The sequence below is a fragment of the Sinohyriopsis cumingii genome, chromosome 6 (genome assembly GCF_028554795.1).
Source record: "Sinohyriopsis cumingii isolate HCF-2022 chromosome 6, ASM2855479v2, whole genome shotgun sequence".
In the NCBI taxonomy this organism is placed as follows: Eukaryota; Metazoa; Mollusca; class Bivalvia; order Unionida; family Unionidae; genus Sinohyriopsis; species Sinohyriopsis cumingii.
The window spans coordinates 104,080,676-104,101,025 of record NC_142966.1 but is presented as its reverse complement, the minus strand read 5'-3'; the positions used below and the strand labels follow the sequence as shown (position 1 = coordinate 104,101,025).

General features: G+C 33.8%; 1 protein-coding gene across 2 annotated transcripts in view; it reads left to right on the top strand.

Moving 5' to 3' along the window:
- Window positions 1–11,704, top strand: part of LOC149797613 (uncharacterized) — a 55,329-nt gene extending 43,625 nt beyond the window's left edge. For both annotated transcript variants that reach the window (XM_089962491.1, XM_089962492.1), the window contains one exon: window positions 1,025–11,704. In XM_089962491.1, coding sequence (XP_089818617.1) covers window positions 1,025–1,284 — 260 coding nt within the window. In that variant the 3' untranslated portion in view covers window positions 1,285–11,704. The remainder of the gene's footprint in view (window positions 1–1,024) is intronic.
- The last annotated feature ends 8,646 nt before the right edge of the window (window positions 11,705–20,350 follow it).

The window sequence follows — 20,350 nt, the reverse complement described above, 5'->3', positions numbered from 1 at the left end:
AATGGTAAGATATTTGATGACTGATGCCAGTTTTAAATTAGGGTATATAATAACCATGTTATTGCATGCAAACTGTCTGGAATATCAGGTGGACTCATTGCTTAGGCATGTCAATCCACAAGCTCATTGGCCACATACCAAAACAAATGATTCACCTCAGACATCAGACAGTACATATTATAATGACCTATAAATATGAACTCTATCATCTTACCTGTAAATTATCCAGATAGTGCTGAGTTATAAATGTGGACTCAGTCATTCAACCATGTATTTATCCTGATATTTATGGCATGTGACTGTAGACTTAATCATTCAAGCTAACAATTATCCTAATATTTATGACTTATAAATGTAGACTCATTCATCCAACCGTGCAGTTAGTTATGAGTTATAAATGGAGACTCAATCATCCAACCATGCAATTATCTTGATAGTTATGAGTTATAAATGTAGACTCAATCATCCAACCATGCAATTATCCAGATAGTTATGAGTTATATTAATGTAGACTAAGTAATCCAACCATGCAATTATCCTGATGGCTATGAGTTATAAATGTAGACTAAGTCATCCAACCATGCAATTATCCTGATGGCTATGAGTTATAAATGTAGACTCAATCATCCAACCATGCAATTATCCAGATAGTTATGAGTTATATTAATGTAGACTAAGTAATCCAACCATGCAATTATCCTGATGGCTATGAGTTATAAATGTAGACTAAGTCATCCAACCATGCAATTATCCCGATGGTTCTGAGTTATATTAATGTAGACTAAGTAATCCAACCATGCAATTATCCTGATGGCTATGAGTTATAAATGTAGACTAAGTCATCCAACCATGCAATTATCCTGATGGTTCTGAGTTATAAATGTAGACTAAGTGATCCAAACATGTTATGAGTTATAAATGTAGACTCAGTCATCAAGATAACAATTATCCTGATAGATATTTCTAGTCCTACAAGTCTGAATAATGGAGTTATTATCCTGTACCATTTTCTGAAATATTTCAGATGACAAGCAAAACAGATCAGATGGGATGAAGAAAATGTTCCTGGTGCGTGCTTGTTTGGGACATGTTCTCATCGAGACCAAAAGCAAAGCTTACAACAGGCCCCCGTGTAGAACATGCAGGCAGGATAAATGCACAGATCATGGTAATATTTTTTATGACTGCGTGGTGGGAGAGGGAAGCTGGAACTTTCGGGAGTTTGTATTCTATGAAGGAGCCCAAGTTTACCCAGAATATCTCATCACATATAGGAGAGCATGAGAACGCAATAACATGAATCTGTCTTTTGCAGTCATCTCTTTCTTGTGAGACCATTTTCAAGATAGGCTAACCCCTTTTATTTTTCAGTAAATAGTTTGGTAATTTCTTTGTTTTATTTATCACATACAAAAGTATACTGTAACTTTATAAATGAATCAGTTGCAAAATTGTTATGTTGATTCTCATACAGTTTGGAAATATTTTTCGAGACCATACAACATTTTTTAGTTCATGGTCACTAGGAAGATCTCAACTTTCTAAGACATGAACATTTCCTAGTGTTAATTTACTTCCGATTTCACTGTTACAGTTTATGATGTGAAGCAGTCAGATGGTGCATTACGTATTTGAAGAATTCCAGTTTTCTTCTGTTTTAAAGAATAATTTTTTTATTTTAATAATGACATCATCTATAGAGCATCATGCATCATAATATTTACCAAAGTTTATTGAGAATATTTGTGATGAGCATTAGTGTACATTATATGTAATCAAACTGTATCGAGAGGTCACCAGTACTGAACCTGTGGTTCTTGTGTTAAACTTTGACAGTGAGTGCCACATTGAGACACCATTTTGGTGGATTTCTTCCAATCAAATAAACAAGCAATGAACTATTATCATTGACCTGCCAGACTAATCAAGAATACTTCTTCACATTCACAGATGTTAATTTAGTATGATGCCACCCATTTTGAAAATGAAATGACAGCTTAGTATGTGATATGGCCACTGATGGTGATAGGTGTGTTGGGTTGGAAATGATGATACAAAAATACACAACCGTGATGTCTTCTCATTAGAGGTTGGCCCCAGTTGAGAGTGACCACATTAAAGAGGCCATTCAAAAATTAAATTTTAAGATAATGATAGTAAATAAAAAATTGCATTTTTAATTAAGTCGCTTGAGGTAGTTGATAGATCATAATGTAGGACTTTTGGTCATCATATGCAGCTAAATTTAGCCTGTTGAACTCAACATTTGACAGGATTTTAAATTACATGAGAGCACAGAAATTTTCCGTCATGAATTAAAAATTCGTATCATTATTTGCATTATTTTTTGAAAAAAGTTTTGTCACATACATATTGAGAAATTCATAGTCAGATCTGTATTATTGATCACTCCAAATAAAGGGCACCTGTTCATAATGGTCAGATTAACTATATCACATCACAATGTATAAACATCCTCTGTATAGTGGTCACCCGCCTAATGTGGTCACTGTAAAAGAGCCCAAATACAGATGATTTTTATGTGTAATGGTCAACAGAGCCCAAATTATCATTGTCATAAATCCAGGCATCATTTTGCCGTTAACGCTAAGGATTAATAATTTTTTAGATTGGCTTGGGAAAATTAATAAATAAATCATCAACATAATATTGTCAAAATTCTTTACCCAGGATTCTCATATTGACTCAGATTTGTCTTGCTAATCACCAGTCTGGCATGCAGTCTACAGTTGTTGGGTTGGTTGATCAATATAGAATTCACTTTTCTATGAAGAAAATAGCTAAGTCCCAAAGGTAACATTATGCACAGGTTTCACTATATCATGTCAGATGCTAAATATAGATCCTTCAAATTATAATCTGACTGTTGCTTGAATGTGAAGAATGGTGGTCCATCAGCATTAAGAATCTGAAACTAGTTAAGCATTTGTGATTGGAACATCTCAGTTAATGAATTAGCACAACCATGCCTGTCCATTTGTCAAACATTATGGGTAAAATCAACCTTTATCTTTGAAAAATGCCATCACTTTATTACACATTTTCCTTTGGTTGTGAGAATGGCAATGCAGTTTGCATGGAAACTGATCAAGTTACTACATATGTATATCAATTATTTTTTGAAAATTATATTCATGATTGTAAATTGTAGTTGTCTATAGACAAATTTTATACATGGGTATAGGTTGTATTTTAAGATATTAAGTGTGTAGATTGTGTAGAATCTATAAATAGATGCTTAGGTGTTTACAGGTGTTAATAATAATATTTATAATAAAACCTGTTTACAACTGCTGGCAGACCAGTGCATTTGAGGATCTAAAATTCATTTGAACATTTGATTATTTTGAACATGAATAGAGCTTTGTTATGATTATTTTTGGATTAAGTTGATATTACTGTAAGTTCTTCTTACATTTTTATTTTATAACTTTGATAATTTAATTATTTCTTAAGGTTTAAATTGTTTTGTTAGTTTTTCTTCTTTCTGTTACTTCTAAGTCACAACAAAATATATACACATTATAGGGTACAAACATTATTGGTGTATGAATGTGAAGGCAAAACAAGTCCACTTAGATAAGCTTAGTACAAGTCCCATTTTAAAACAGATTGCCTGTGTCAAGACTGACCTATAGGATTATGATTTGAATTTGACCCAGTCATCATAAGTACTCAGCTAATCAACATGAAACTAAACTGATTACAATCAGTACTTTGCCAATCAGTATGAAGCAACACTGATCAGAATAAGTACTCAACCAATCAACATGAAACCAAACTGATCAGTGTCAGTACAGAGCCAATCAGCATGAAACCAAACTGAGTACAATATGTACTCAGCCAATCAATATGAAAACCAAACTGATTACAATAATTACTCAGCCAATCAGCATGAAATCAAACTGATCAGAATAAGTACTCAGCCAATCAGCATGAAAACAAACTGAGTACAATATGTACTCAGCCAATCAATATGACACCAAACTAATCGCAGTCAGCCTGAGACTCCTGGACCTGAATGGACTTTGTCTTCCTACAGATGTACAGATTGACTGTTTCAAATGCTGCAAATAATACTCATATTTACTAAAATGATTCAACAGTCAACATACTTAGAAATGATTATATGGTTATACACTTCATACATACTTTATATTTCCCTTTGCATATTTCTTATATGTGGCTATATTAATTTGAATGACAAATGTTGCAGTTTTAATGTATAAATATGCCTTAATTGGTAGGTGCTAAACTCCTGTTACTGTAACAAGTTTGTGTGCAGTTAGATTTTATGGTATTCAGCAAAATCCAAATCTAGTAAATCTCATTACTTTAAGGCTTGTGTTTTCTTTTGCTTTTTGAAACAATATTATACAATCTGATTTTGATAACATCCCAAAATTCCTTGTTTATGTGTGATCTACATCATTATTTTCCTCTTAGTACTGATGAAAGACATATAATAATTTTACATTTATAAAAGTAACTCACTGTATATATAGGTTTACATATCTATAAACACCAGACAGAAAATGCTATAGATCTTGATATAGATAGCAATTTAGAGATGATCAGATTTATCAAATGTGCCCTGACAGTCCTTATGCATAGAATTGTACTTTCTCTAACAACAATATTAATTTAATCCAACTACCATCTAACAATTTTGTTACACAGTCAAAATGTATTATGGGCTAATTGGTATGCTGACACTTAATAGAGTTGTTTCCCTTTGTCCATATATAGCTACATAAAGGCTGCACGGTACTAATTGTACAGAAAAATGGGAACCAGCCTGGAAATGGGTGAACATAAAATAGAGTATATATGGGTTTGGTTGGGCAGAATGGGTTGATAATGAAAGTTATTTTGCAGGAAAAAGAATCTTTTGAGAGCTTATCCTAGTTGTAACTACAAAAACAGAGACATTGTTTTCATGATTGAATTTCAGTTCTTTAACAGTCTTGAGTTTTCAACACTCATTACTAAAATTAGCACCTGACTCTTTGGAAGCAGAATTGAAAGCACATGTTTCAAACATGCTGTCATCCAAGTTTCGGCTATACTGATAAATACAGGTTTGATCATGAACACTCAGAATTTGAAAGTTATTGAATTGTTAATATCATGGTGTTTGCATAGGTTTACTAAGGGAACTGAATTAGTACCGTGAGTCCTGTATGGGGGTATATAAGTAGAAGAATATTAGGAAGATAAATCAAAGATATTGACATGGTTTATGGGCTGATAAAAACCTGCAAAACTCTGCAGCCAATTTTGTCTGAACATAGTGTAAAGTACATTTTATACACTTAGCACTATTTCTTGCTGCTGTTGAATTTTGTGCTAGATATGGCTGTTATCAAATACTGGTAAGTGTCTAAACTGTTGGCATGTTGTCTGAGACAGATTGCATGCAGCAAAATTGCACATTTTAATAAACAGGTGACATCAGACCCACATATTGTCCATCAGTATCAACTCAGATTTGGGAGCCTGATTTATTGGGCAAGAGAAATGTGTAAGGGTTGTGTCACTGGCAACTGTAAGATATTTCTTGCTAGATATTGATATTTTGCTAGAGATTTATATTTATATTTATATTTTTTTAATATATTTTTAGTGTGAGAATTTTGTTGTGAATTGCCACATTTTCTTTTACTTTTACTAGTACTGATGGAATATTTTATTCAATAGTTTGTTGTTATATTCAAGAAATCACTTTACATATATTCATCAATAAATGTCAGTAAGTTTATGCTTCAGATTCTAACATACATGATAATGTTGAGATGCTATTATTTTTCTGATGTGCCTGTCTTGTGTAGTTGGTCCTAAATGAAGATGGTGCTGATCTGATGCCAAATATGGCTGCCAAAGTTGCCATCTTGAAAATCTTTTTATCTCTACTTGTCCTGAATGGAAAGTCATATTGCCATGGAGTTTTTACTAGATCATTTCTTACAATGTCTGGTTAATCCTAAAGGAGAACTGTTCTGATCTAACATCATCAGTGAAAATATTGTTATCATGCTTCTTCATGAAATCATATCAACATGGAGTTTACCCTAAAAGACTTCTTGTGATGTCTAGTTGATCCTAAATGAAAATGGTGGTAATCAGATCTTATTATGGCCACTAAGGCCACCATCTTGAAAATTTTGTTATCACTATTCCTGCTGAAGGAAATGTCACATTAACATGGAGTTTTCATCAGAAAACATTTATGATGTCTACCTGGTTGTAATGAAAATGGTGTTAATTGCACATTCAGTTATTATTTCTACTTCTGAGTGGATAGTCATATCAATACTAATTTTACTAAAAGACTTCTAATGATGCTTGGTTAGCTCTAAAGAAAATGATGCTGCACAGACATTGAATATGGCTGCCATTGATGACATCTTAAAAGTCTTGTTATCATAACTTCATCTAAATGAATTATCATCAACATAGGGTTTTCACCGAATGATTTTGTATGATGTCTAGTTTGTCTTTAATGAAAACAGTGCTGATCAGACCACTAAACTTGAAACATTTTTTATCATTTCTCCTAGATGACTAGTCATATCAATATTGTGCTTTCAACAAAGACAATACCTTGTGATTTTTAGTAGGTCCCAAATGGAACTTATACCAGTCTGATATTGCATTTGGCCATAATGGCATCCATCATAAAAATCATTTTATGAACTTACCTTCACCCTTTCAAACCAAAAGTCATATCATCACGAGGTTTTCACCAGAAAATTTCAAGATGTCTCTTCTGTTCTAAATTCAAATGGTGCCACAATGGTAGCCTTGTTCAAATCTTATTATTGCTACTCCCCTTAAATGCAAAGTCATTTTCACTTGCACTTTTAATCATAAGAGTTCTTTTAGTGTCTGGTTAGTTGGTCCTAAATAAAAATGGTGCCAATCTTATATTCAATGTGACCACCATGATGGCCATCTTGAAAATATTATCTATTCTCATCCCAAATGGATGGCCATATCAACATGGGAATTTTAAAAATCAATTTCTTATGATACCTTGTTTGTTCTAAATGAAAATGGTGTTAATGATACATTCAGTTAGGCTTCTATGATGACCATCTTGAACATCTTATTTTCAGTACTCCTCCTGAATGGATCATAATATTGATATTGTATTTTTGCCAAAAGACTGTCTAGTTAGTCCTAAATGAAAAGGTGCCAATCCAACATCCATTGTTTTCACTACAACCACATTTACAGCGTAAATCTACGTATTGCTGAAGATCATCAAAGATGCTTTCAACACTCAGCAGTTAAAAGAGAGAAAGGTCTTACCTTTAATTCCTATAAATTCTTTTTGCCAGTAGAGCATTAATCTCTTCTAGGGACTCTTGTTTAGTTTTGGACATTTTAACTTTTTTGTGATTGGATCGTACTAGCAACAAATTCAGTGTTTTGTATTGCTGCTATAATTCCCAACTATATTACAGAAAGAAAAGCAACATCAGTAGTATTATATTATTAGTAAACTTTGGTGCATGAATCAGTAAAGTACATGTATTGAAATGTATAGCTAAATTTAGCCTGTTTTAATAAACACACAGAAAAACTATGCCCTCAAGTTTTGTTTCCTGTCACAATTGTATCATTTTAAGCAGAATGTAGAGATTATTTACAACCACTGAGTTTTGGTTCAGATATTCATATGTATATAAAAATGCTTGCATGGTGTAGAACAAACTAAATGAAAATACTGTATACAGTCTGACATGAAAACATACATTAATAAACTTTGCTTCAACTTGTAAAAAACTTTGTTATTGCTTATCAACTCAGCATGGCAACTGCCAGATAAAGATAACTGTACATAAAATTAAAAAGGGTAACATGTACAATAGTTTCTTCTTCCATAATTTTGATCATTTTACACAAAATTTAGAGATTACTTACAAACATTGATGTTTTGTTTCATATACTCTTATGTATCTATGGCCATTGTTATACTCTCCTTAAGAGTGTGTCAAGGGAGAATAGTCCTTGACTAATGAGTCACTCTCCATAAATAAAGTATTATTATTATTATTATTATTATTATTATTATATAGATCTTTGCATTTTATAGATCAAACTAAATGAAGATATGCAATGTAATATGAAATTTGTGTACAATAATAAATTTGCTTAAACTTGCAGAAGATTTTGTTACTGCTACCAGATCAAGAGAGTTACACATATAAGTTAAATGATAACAAAGTTGTAGCTGTTAAAATTGTTGGTATTTTTGGTATCTTTATTGATAATTTTATCCTGGTCCAACCACTTTGAATGCTATGTGCCATCAAAGTATCTGAGACAATTATGAAATTGGTTCAAGGTTTTATATCAGATAGCTGATCTTAAATGAGTACAATACAATTGGATTGTTTCTCTACCGTCTGTCTACTGCTGTACTTCGTAAGAAAAACCCCATTGTTCTTATTAATATATACTGCCACGATAAAGCTTATGATGTTAAATGTTAAAGATATTTAAAAATCAACATCATCTCATCACAATGCTCTTAAAATTACATCATTTTAGGATTACATTATTTTTAGACAAGCTGTTTTTATTTTCAAGGTCTCCGATACTGTACTCCAGCACATGTAGTAAATGTGAAGGGAAAACATCAAAATTCATAGTGTAGTTTAAGTAATATTTTACTTAGAGGTTTTATAGAACAGTTTGACAAATGATATTAAACAAGCACTTTTTGTGGTTTGGTTGTTAAGAAACCATAATGCTGTACAACTTTTAATGTGCAATTCTGATTTTATGAATGGAAAAGATTTTAACATGGTACCTGCGATATATTGATGTAATATCAATTTGTTAACCTTGTAGAGTTTGTATTAATTTCTGTTAAATTTGCAGTGATGAATTCAGAAGATGTTAACATTTTGAAAATTTACTGATTATATCTATATACATTTTTAAATTGCAGGTCTATAATTTAAACTAGTTCCTATCTAAAAGTGTCGACTTGGATAAAAAAGTTTATTATTATCATTATTATTATTAATATTATTATTGCTGTTGTTTTAAATTTTTTTATACTGCTTAATGCTGAATATTAACTGATATTATGATCATTACTAATTTCCCATACTCAGAACACGAATATCTTAACACATTAACCCCTGGAGCTTTTTGTCATTTTTGCCTGAAAATCGAGTAGGAAACACATTTTGAAAGCTATTTCTAAATAGACTCAAAAACACCAAATACCCAGTCATCTTTCAATAACATACTGCCTAGTTGTGTTAGAAACATCGTTTTTCATTGGCTATTTGACTCGCGCATAAGCAGAAGGGTAAAAGTTTGATTATTTTCTCTCTCTTTTTTTTTTTTTCTTTTGCTAAACAGAGCCATTATTTGTGTATGGAGACCACTCTTTATTCCAAATGCCCATCTTATCCTACTTTTTGCAAAGGATCATCTGTCTGTTTGCAGTTCATACTGGTTTGCCTTAGATCTGAGACCAAAAAGTCTGAAATCTGGACACAAAATCGGATCCCAACCAGGGGCGAATTTTGGGTTTAAAAAAGTCGGGTCCAAAAAATGAGGTTTTTCTATCTGTATTTTGTAGTGCAACTAGATATTCCAGATTATTTGGTATCATTGTAGAGCTACAATTGTCTACCTTTATATAATACCACCCACTTTATTGTATCTTGCATGACCATGATGCTACAGAGCTCAGCAGTAGGCTACTACCTCCTGCCCCGTAAATTTTCAGCAATATCACACTGCTTTCATCAGTGACTAATGTTGATCACATGATGTAACCTCCTTGCTGAACATATCTATGCTGTATTTAAACTGTTTTTAGACAGCACCTATTTTATCTATAATGGGCAGTTTTACCAACAGAAACAAGGAGCGACAATGGGGTCTCCAATATTGCTAATAGGTGCCAATTTATACATGGAATTTTTGAGAAAAGGTCTTGGAACTGGTTAAGAACCTACCATCTATGTTATTCAGATGTTTGGATAATACATTTACTGAAATATACAAGTAGTGGCCAAGTGGTCTAAAGTGCTCTCCTTTACGGATCACTGCCATCTCACCTCTGTCTGCACGAGTTCGAATATGTAAGAAAGCTTGCCAGTAGTTTCTCATGGGTCGGTGGTTCTTCCTATGGTTTTCCCGGGTTCTTCCTCCACCATTAATACTGGCCGCCATGCATAGCCTATCATGTGCTGATAAATGGCGTTAAATCCCACAACAACAACAACAACAACAACTATACAAGTACCATATTTAGGAGTTCTCTGATGACCTCAGCTCAATTTGACCCATATATTCATTTCATCAGAAGAAGAAAATAGCAAACTGACATTCTTGTACATGTGTATAAATGTAAATGATGATGGATCAACCAAAGCCACCATGTATTCTAAATAAGACAGTAGAAGCCAAAACTAAACAGGGATGAAGGGCTTTAATTACTGCCAATCTAAACCAGTCTTCTTCTATCACATGACCATTAGTGAATACATTTACATTATATTAGCCTGTAATGAAAAATGAACAAATAAAAATTAAAAAAACTGACAAACAAACAATATAATTGAAATAAATCTATATTAGATCAGATATAATTAAATCAAATATATATAACAATAATGAATTATCCAGAGCAAGGAAGCAATCTTTTCAGTTGATTTACTGATATTTGTAGATGTTTTTATTCTTTTCTTGGGTCCCTGGGTTTGCCGAGTGGTCTAATGTGCTGTCCATTTCCGATCATTGCAGCCTCCCCTCTGCCAGTATTGGTTTGAGTTTCAGGTTTGACCAAAATGGGTATGTGAGAAAGCTTGCAGTAGCTTCCAATAGGTCAGTGATTCTTCCTGTGGGTTCTCCTGGGTTCATCCTCCTCTAAATTTACTGGCATCCTCTACCAAATATACTGGCATTCTTGAATAGCCTATCATGTGCTGAAAAATGTCAATAAACCACAACAACTGCAACAGTTACTCTTTTCATATGTTTTGCTTTCAAGGTTTATTTGTTAAATTTTTTTTTTACTCTGCATAAAGCTACTGTTATATAAAAAAAAATTAAGAGAGATGAATGAGTTAAAAGAAAAGGCATTACATACCTGGTCCTTTTATATTCTCTCATTATGAACATATGACATTGGCTAGATTCACAACTGCGGTTATGGACATGGAGTTGCATTAAGGTCCCACTCATTAAAACACTGATGGCTCCTTAAACATTATACTTTTAAAGGTAAGTACAAACTAAGTAATACACAAGCCTTATCAGCGCCCAGCTTGACTTTAATGACATACCCTACCTTAGATGTAAGACTGAACTTTACAAATGTTGCTCTTCTGTTAATGACATTTGAATTCGGAATAAAAATATTAAAGTGTGTCAGGATCTAGCACTCTAGTGAACAAAAGGGCGTCATATCATGAACTTCCAGTGCACTCCTGTTTACCTCTATGAGCAAACTATCAGTGATTTGTACATGAATACAAGTTCATTAGAAAATCTTGAAATATTTGTATATCATGGGTGATCTAATAATGGGAACATTTTAGTTATCTGTTCAATAAGTTTTTTTGTAGTTAGTTTTGTTTGTGGTATACTCAACTATATGTTCATCATTTACAACTTGATTCATCCATTAAAATTGTATTTCAGTAAACCTGTTTGTTCTTTGTTTTTATATTACTTATTTCTTTGTTGTTCATTAATCATTAATTCTTCCGTTCATTTCTTCTTCCTTCCTTCATCTCTGGGAATAGGTAGGGATAGGAATCTTACTGCAGACATAAGAAATTAATTAAGAATATAGATATTTTATCCTTGAAATTTCTTGTAAAGAAGTATAATTTATAGGTTATTCTCTAAAACAGTTGTGAAATAAAATACATTGGGATTATTGTGTATTCATCCTAAGAAGTTCTATACAATGTCATTTTGACACATCAAGACTGCTGGCACTTCAGCACATTCAAGATCTGGAATTCATTTGGAACACTTTATTCTTTTGGACTTGTGATAGAACTTTTTGGATTATTTTGGATTTAATTCACAATACTGTAAGTTCCTCTTAAATTATCATTGTATTACTTAGAGAATTAAATTGTTTAAGTGTTCAGTAACTTGTTGGCTTTGCTTCTTTCTGTTCATTAGTTTAAGACCATAGAGTCATAACAAGAAATGGAGGACTAGTCTGGGATACGATTTTTTTTAAACAAAATTCACAGAAATTCATTGTTTTTGAAATTTAAAATAATATTTTTTGGAATTTTCATTATCGCTGGTAAAATGTGTTCTATTCACAGATTTAAAAAATCTTTAGTGTCACCAACAAATTTTTACAATGTCACATAAAGTGGAAAACTGGTCAAATTCTAGCCATGGAGGGTCTGAGTCCTTGAAAAAGGACGTTTCTTGAGCTTTCCAGACGTTATTCTATTTCAGAAGCAAAAACAGCTTTGGTAAAACAAGAAATAAAAATATTTTGATCCAATACTCAGTGTAAAGAAATTTTGGGATAACAGTGCTTTGGGTTTGATTAGTAAGTCCATCTGGCTCTGAAATGAAATTTAAAACACTGCAGTTAAAAAACCCAGATGGAAATTGCTAAGAAAACTTTAGGAAAAATGGAAATTCAAAGTCAAAAACATGGTGGTGGGGTGGGGGAGAGGCAGGTGCAAATTCAAAAAGAGAAAGAAGAAAGAATTACGAATACATAGAAAGGAAAGGAAGAAGCAGAGAGAAAAAGAGGGGAAAATACAGTTGCAGAGAGAAAGAGAAACAGAAGAAACAGAAATGCAATTAAAAGTAAAAGTATTAGAACTAGCAAGCGAAAAGCACTCTTCCTTTTACAAAAGAGTTGAAATTTTGATGTCACCGCAAATATTCAGCTAGTACTCTCTTTTAAAGAAAAATAGGTAGATCAATATTTTCCTCATTTTGAGAAAATTACTGCAAATTTGCAAAGGCCAAGGCAGCATTGGACTTAATTATCGTAAAGTGTACTTATTGGCAAAGCTCATGAAGTCTATACTGACACAACCTTTAAGAATCACATTTCTGATAAGACCGATCAGAAATCCTTATATCTTCCTATGTGCACTTATTGTTATTCCAGTAAATAGGTTAAATTAAACGATTCATCTGATATTCAATCTAAATACAAGGCTAAATACTTCTGCAGACTGAAAATAAAATAAAAGTAATAAAACTAAAAATGATTAATTGTTCACTTCTTCCTCCTTATATAAATCCACATTACTATATTACGACTCTGTCACAACACCTCCCATGTGATGTATGTCGCAGCACATCCTACCTGACTTGTATCGCAACACAACCCAACTAACTTAACTATCCAAAGAAAAATTGCAAACACGTTCATACATGGAACACGAACCCAAATAAACAATCTATCTATAGCTCTCAATCTTAAAATAGAATCTACACTCATGGACAAAAATTAGAATTATAATATCGTGTTTATAAATGATCATTGCAATCTACAGCCATGGACAAAATTTAAACACACAATACTTGGCAAATCAATAACAATTCCAATGGGTATCGTTCAATGTATTTTTCTTAAAATGACCTATATACCTAATATGTATTTTATTGTAGACTCTGTATCTTATTGTCTAAAACGATTTTTTTTCTTCCGCCATACAACGTTCATAATTAAGAAAATTTAATCACTTTGATCTTTTTAGTGTATTGGTTGACAAGAACGTCAAAATAGTTTAATGTATGTCCATTACATTCAAATTAGAAAGGATAAGCTTGCTCTAAAACATGAAGATAGCCAGGCGAAGCGATAAGTTGAATAACATTTGTTTACTTAATATATATGCACGTTTCTATAAGGATCTTTTAGTTATTTTAGAAACTCATTTAAAATAAGTAGATAGGAAAATGACGCATTGTCTGAAACGAACTTGTGTGAATTGTATTTTTTCTTAAGAAATGGTTTTCCTGACATTACATCTGGCAAATAAATTTTAAAAAAACACTCTTTGTACTGCAACATAGTTCATGTGAATAGGTTTTGTGAAATATTAGATTGAGTAGACTGCCAAGTTTTATGAATTGAACACTGGATATTATCCATACTAGATTACGACATAATGTAGGTTCGTTAAAACCTGAATTTACCGTCTCCAGCTTGTTGATCCCCCTTTTCGTTAATGCGGTGGGGTTGAAACCGCTGCGCATTCTTCATGTTCTGTCCCAAGTATAGCAGACAACGAGAACTGAGTTATTGAGAAAATTACTCTTAGTGTCATATGCAACTATTAGTCTAGATTTGCTACTATAAGGAAAGGGCGATGCAGATGAAAATATAGAACTGTGCAACATGTATAACCGATACGGGACGATTTTAATAACTTATTCAAATTTTGAGTACTGTCATTGAGCCCCCCTCCCCATCTCCAATCATGTTTCCTTATTAGTCACTGTGGTAATGTTGAATATGTTGTAATACTTGTATTATGTACAAATAGGGCTAACTTAAGTTGTTAGAACTTGTGCCCAATTCCATTGCATCGTAGTGCGACTAAACAATATGTTTAAACCATTTGTTTGGATTACTCGTTAGAACTACAAAGTGCTCATTTGACTAAAAACTAGTACATTAGGGTTCTGGAATTTATTCGGTTCACTCGATTCTTTAGGACTTCTGATATAACTTTTGGAATTAGTTTTGATTTAATTCATAATGCTGTAAATTCCTCTTAAATTTTCATTTATACAATTCATAATTAAATTATTTATTAAGTTTTGTAAACCTTGTTTGTTTTGCTTCTTTCTGTGGCTTAGTTTATTGCCATAGAATAGTAACAAATTTTACATCCCTTATTTATCTTTATAAAAATAAATGATGCAATTGACATATTTATATTGTTGACTGTTATCTTATTAATGTCTAAAACGATCGACTTGCTTTTACTTTGAGTCGTCATAATTAACAAAATGTTGCATATTTATTAAATCACTTATATTATATTCAAGAATACAATTATAAGCATATGTTTATGTCTGTTCTAAATCCATCTTTATAAATGAATAAATGGGTATAAAAATCATCCGTTAATTAATTTTTCTTTACGAGAGAGAGATAGCGTGTATGCGTGTGTGTGTGTGTGTGTGTGTGTGTGTGTGTGTGTGTGTGTGTGTGTGCGTGCGTGCGAGCGCAACGTTAAAAACTAAACTTTCAAATTAAACCTTGAGATGACCAGCAGCAGAGGAGGGGAACAGACCACTTAAGGGAAGGGTCACCCTTGTTATACAAAAAAAATAGTGACCCTTCATAGAGGTCAAATACCACGTCTACGATTATTGTTTGTCCCCAACATAATTGTAGACGAGCCTCCTCTGCTGCTATGTTATTCTGAATAATCCTGGGAATCTTCATCTGAATCCTGGGATTTTGTTTTATGTTTCAAGTAATATTCAAGTTCTGATGGTGGTTTTTCTATTTTTGGATTTATGTTTTTTCTTTTTCTGTAATATATCATCAAACTTCTGTATCGATCTCCACCGCAATTTTTGCAAATCTGATATAATCCTCTAACGCCGTTGTTACATCCAACACATCTTCGTGGACCAGCATGAGGGTTTTTCTTTATAAGATAATTATGTTTTTTGCAATATTCTCCACGACATTTTTTATCACATTTGTTAGTGGTTCCTTGACGCAGCCACGCACAATTGTTCATTATATTAATGATATCAGCTTAATTTTATCATCACCCCCGTTATCCAAATATTTTATCAAGTCCAATACGATATCTTGTTCTAGGATCGTGCAAATTTATTGTTATAAACCCATGCGGAGTAGTTTGCGCTCGTGAAAAGAAGTTTCTGAACTTAATTATAACCATGTCACCGCTGCACCAGGTTTGATGAATATTTCGCAACGTGTGTGTGTCTACGCCATTAAACACAACTAAAATATTACAGTTATCTCTGATCACTTTTGGTATTTGTGTGTATCGTTGAGTAACATAAATAACATCGGTATTTTTATGTCTACCACGGGAAAAAATCCTAGCTGGATTTGACTGTTTATCTAGCATCACATCATCATACACAACTAAATTATTAATAAATCCGTTTAAAACATCAACGGACGGTGCTTCATCAATATCTGTTATAAACTCTATAACATCATTATTTTCGTCCAGTAATCGCGCGTTTTCGTTAAAATCTTTAAGTACTTCATAACATCGTTGATCATCAGCGGATGGTGTTACCAAATACAACTTATCCCATTTCAACCATCTCATTATCAGATTAAGTAATAATTGCGTCTTACCCGATCCAGATGGTCCCATGATAATCATTCGGATGGAATTCGGTAGTGCAGGATGGTGTTTAACTGGCTCTCGCTGCCGAGTTGCTGAGAAATCAATTATATCCATATATATTATAACATGAATTTATATTGTTTACGCTGTAAAGTTAAAACTTCAACCACTGATTTAGCTACGGTTATAACAAAAAATAAAAAAATAGCGTATGGTGGAAAATGTTCTGTATGCGGTAGAAAGAAATTTTCGTTTTTACCTAATAGGCGCGGTGGTGATATTGCTAATTTGATGTCAAAGTTTCCAGGTGCTCCATGGGCTAAATACAGCGGAGAAAAACATCTACCAGGATATAATTATTGCGGTCCTGGTACTCGACTCGATATCAGGCCTGATAATCAGGATCAACCAAAACCAGGCGAGGAACCAGTAAACGCCATTGATCGAGCTTGTCATGTTCATGATGTAGCTTATAAGAGTAAAAATCTACAAGATAGGCATATTGCAGATGTGAAATTAGTTCATGCATTAAATTCCAAAAAAATAAAAATATCAGAGAATCATTAGCTAATTGGTTAGTAAGATCCGCGATGAAAAGTAAATTAGCGCTAGGGGCTGGTAATATATAATGGAATCGATTTATTATTCACCAATTGGATACTGGAAGGGTAAATCAGCAATTAGTAAACTCGCTGATGCAGCAGCGGTTAAACATTCTGCCGCTAGCGCGTGGTTGTCCAGGCAGGCAATATGGCAAATTTATCTACCACGTCCTAAACAAATTCAGTACGCGTATTTCAGTGTCAGTGTTCCTAATGAAGTTCATCAAGCTGATATTTTATTTTTACCATATGATACTGTACGTAGAAAAACGTACAAATACGCGTTAACTGTCATTGACGTTGCAAGTAGATACAAAGAAGCAGAACCGTTAACGACTAAAACATCTGCTGAAGTAGCCGACGCATTTAAACGAATTTATCAACGAGGTGGTCTGCGATGGCCACAGCTGCTACAGGTTGATCCTGGCAAGGAATTTCTTGGTCCAGCATCATCGTTGATGAAACAACATAATACCAAAATACGACGAGGGCATACTGCAATTCATCGTGATCAGGCAATTGTTGAGCGATTTAATCGAACACTCGCTGAGCGGTTATTTGGATATCAATACGCGAAGGAATTGATTCAGGATAAAAGATCTCGTGAATGGGTGGCAAGACTACCAAGCGTGATAGCTGCATTAAATAATGAGATTACACGAACAACCAACATGAAACCCATTAATGCAATTACCAAAACAAATATACCAACACAACGAAAAGATATTGAAAAACAAAAAATATTGGGTGATGTTACAGTTAGATATTTATATGAGCCCGGCGAACTTGAAGGCGGTAAAAAAAGAGCGACCGATCCTATTTGGAGTGTTACCACGCATAAGATATCTACCGTGACAAGATCGCCAGGTAGACCCGCAATCTACAGACTAGATTCGGCTGCTCCTCAACGCGGATTTGTGCGTGAACAATTACAAGTGATCCCTACGGATACACAATTACCACCAAAATCACTTAACTAGCACCCAAGGCGCTGGCGCCTCTGCGTCGATTACATTCAAGACAGGTCAACATGATATTTTCTCGTGTATGACCAAGATTGTTATTTTTTCTATCTACGGTAAATTGTCTTGGATCATTTTTCAGATACCGCCATAACATTATACAATTACAACTTGCACAATGATTATTCTGTTGTTGTTTTAGCGCATTAATAAAATCAACATCAAGATCAAAATTGCGTTTATTTTTTTTATCACACCGTTCATAACCAGATAATTTTTTTCTTATTATATCATCGTCAACATCATCACTAATCACTGACGAGTCCATGACGATTCGTCTCAACTGAGATATTTTTCTAACTCGAGACACTGCGAGATAAACCAAGTTCGACCATTCGATGTGATCATCAACGATCCAAACAACTGTATCAGTAATAGTTAATCCCTGAGATGAATGAATCGTCATCGCGTATCCGAGCGTCCACGGGGATTTATCAGCACGTACAGCATCTTCAACAACATCAACGTCGACGGCAACAATATCATTCAATACAAGATTCTGTTTCCTCTTTGACTCTCCTGGTATATCAACGTCGATATTTTGCCGTCGCGTATCTGCTGGTCGATAACATAGTGGAACTGACAACGTTGGAAACTTTTCTCGTTGTAACTGAAACAACTCCCGCTGAAGTGTATCACGAACTATCTTTCTACTTGCAACTATCAAATCGTTTGGTCGCCATGTTTGCATAAAGTCTTTCATGGGTGTTTCTGAAATTATCTCGCGCATTATTTCACACTGTATTTTATTCGGTTGTAGTCTGATTAATTTTTTAAATTCCTTCAATGCTGCATCAAGTGCTCTATGATCATCAGTTATTTCTTCAGCGTGATCAACGAAACTTTTCAGCCAATCATGTGGAGATGGTCCAGCTACAGGTGGTGGTTGACCGTGATCGCCGCACATTATCACAGCAGTATTTCTTGTTAACAACCAATCAAGAAATGTTTTTAATGTTTCTTGCGGTACAGTGCATATTTCATCCCATATTATAATCCTTGGAATGTATTTCTCACCCATCCTTAAAGATGTCCATGTATCACCCTTCCATCGAAAAAAGCTGTGATAAGTACAGGAATTAACACCGCGTTGTTTCATCTCTCGCGCGAGTCTATGTGTGGGTGTTAGCACGATCATATCCGAGTTCTGAAATAGTTCGATAGCTCGAGTGGTTTTACCACTGCCGCCAGGTCCATTTAGATAAACCGTTTTGTGTCTAGTTATTGGATCGTATACCGATGGTAACAACGAAGTTGTCAACGTTTGATATTTTTTACAGTAAATATCTTTAACCGCAACATCAGCGGATTCGGAATAATCGAGCATATATTCATTTTTTATTCTCCACGAACCCCACGATGCATAAGTGCCTATGTTTAATCCTTCTAACAGCATTGAATGTTTTTTGCTTATATAAAACGAATCGGTAGCAACTCTGACGGCATGCGTAGAAACCTTATTTATCATCGATAATAGATTTATTGAAACATACGCGAGCATCGATGATCTTAAATGAGTATACTGAGGTGACTCACCGTCCATGTAGTTCACAATTGTACCTAGTTTATTTCCATTTGACAAGAAAGCTGTTTCTCGACTTACAAACGTGTTCTTGTTCGTTGTATCAGCGATTATAAAATCTAACTCAGCGTCGTCCATGATCAATCTTGTACAATGTTGTCTGTGATCATATGCTGCTCCTTGGGTAAATTTGCCAATTATTTTTCTACCAAGATCCTTCGAATCGGTTTCATCCGAATGTGGTAACCAAACTTCGGTTTGTTTTCGATATGATATAATTGCTTCGCTGATCGTCAGCGATATTAACATCGTGCAATCAAGCATATACCGTAATAGTACTATTGGTGTCCACATTTTTTCCGAAAAATGTTTTCCAAACCAAACATAACAAATTGCATGGAGTCCTTTAGACATTTCGAATGACTCGATACGAGCAAATCCAGTCAGATCAAAATCCGGTAATGGTCCATTTATCGATACTCGCGTCATTTCGTGCGTGGGATGACCGAATCGCTCAAAATACACAGAACAATCTCCGTATCCAAAAAAACTTCCCGGATAACACGCAACCATATCAACTGAAATAACATCTCTATGATCGTATTTAGTATTCCATAGTCCGCCGTGTCCATATTCGACACAACTGGATACTATGTCATTGAGAAAATCAAACCGAGTTGGTTTCCACGAATTTTTCTTTCTAGCTAAATGAGCCGCAACGGACAGAACAGTAAAGCAGTTGGTCAATAATTCGTCAGTGTCATCAGTGTATTGCAGTTCAAGATTTTTCATTTTCTCGTGAAGATGATTTGTTCGATAAATAACACCATTTGGCCTCACAAACTGATCAAA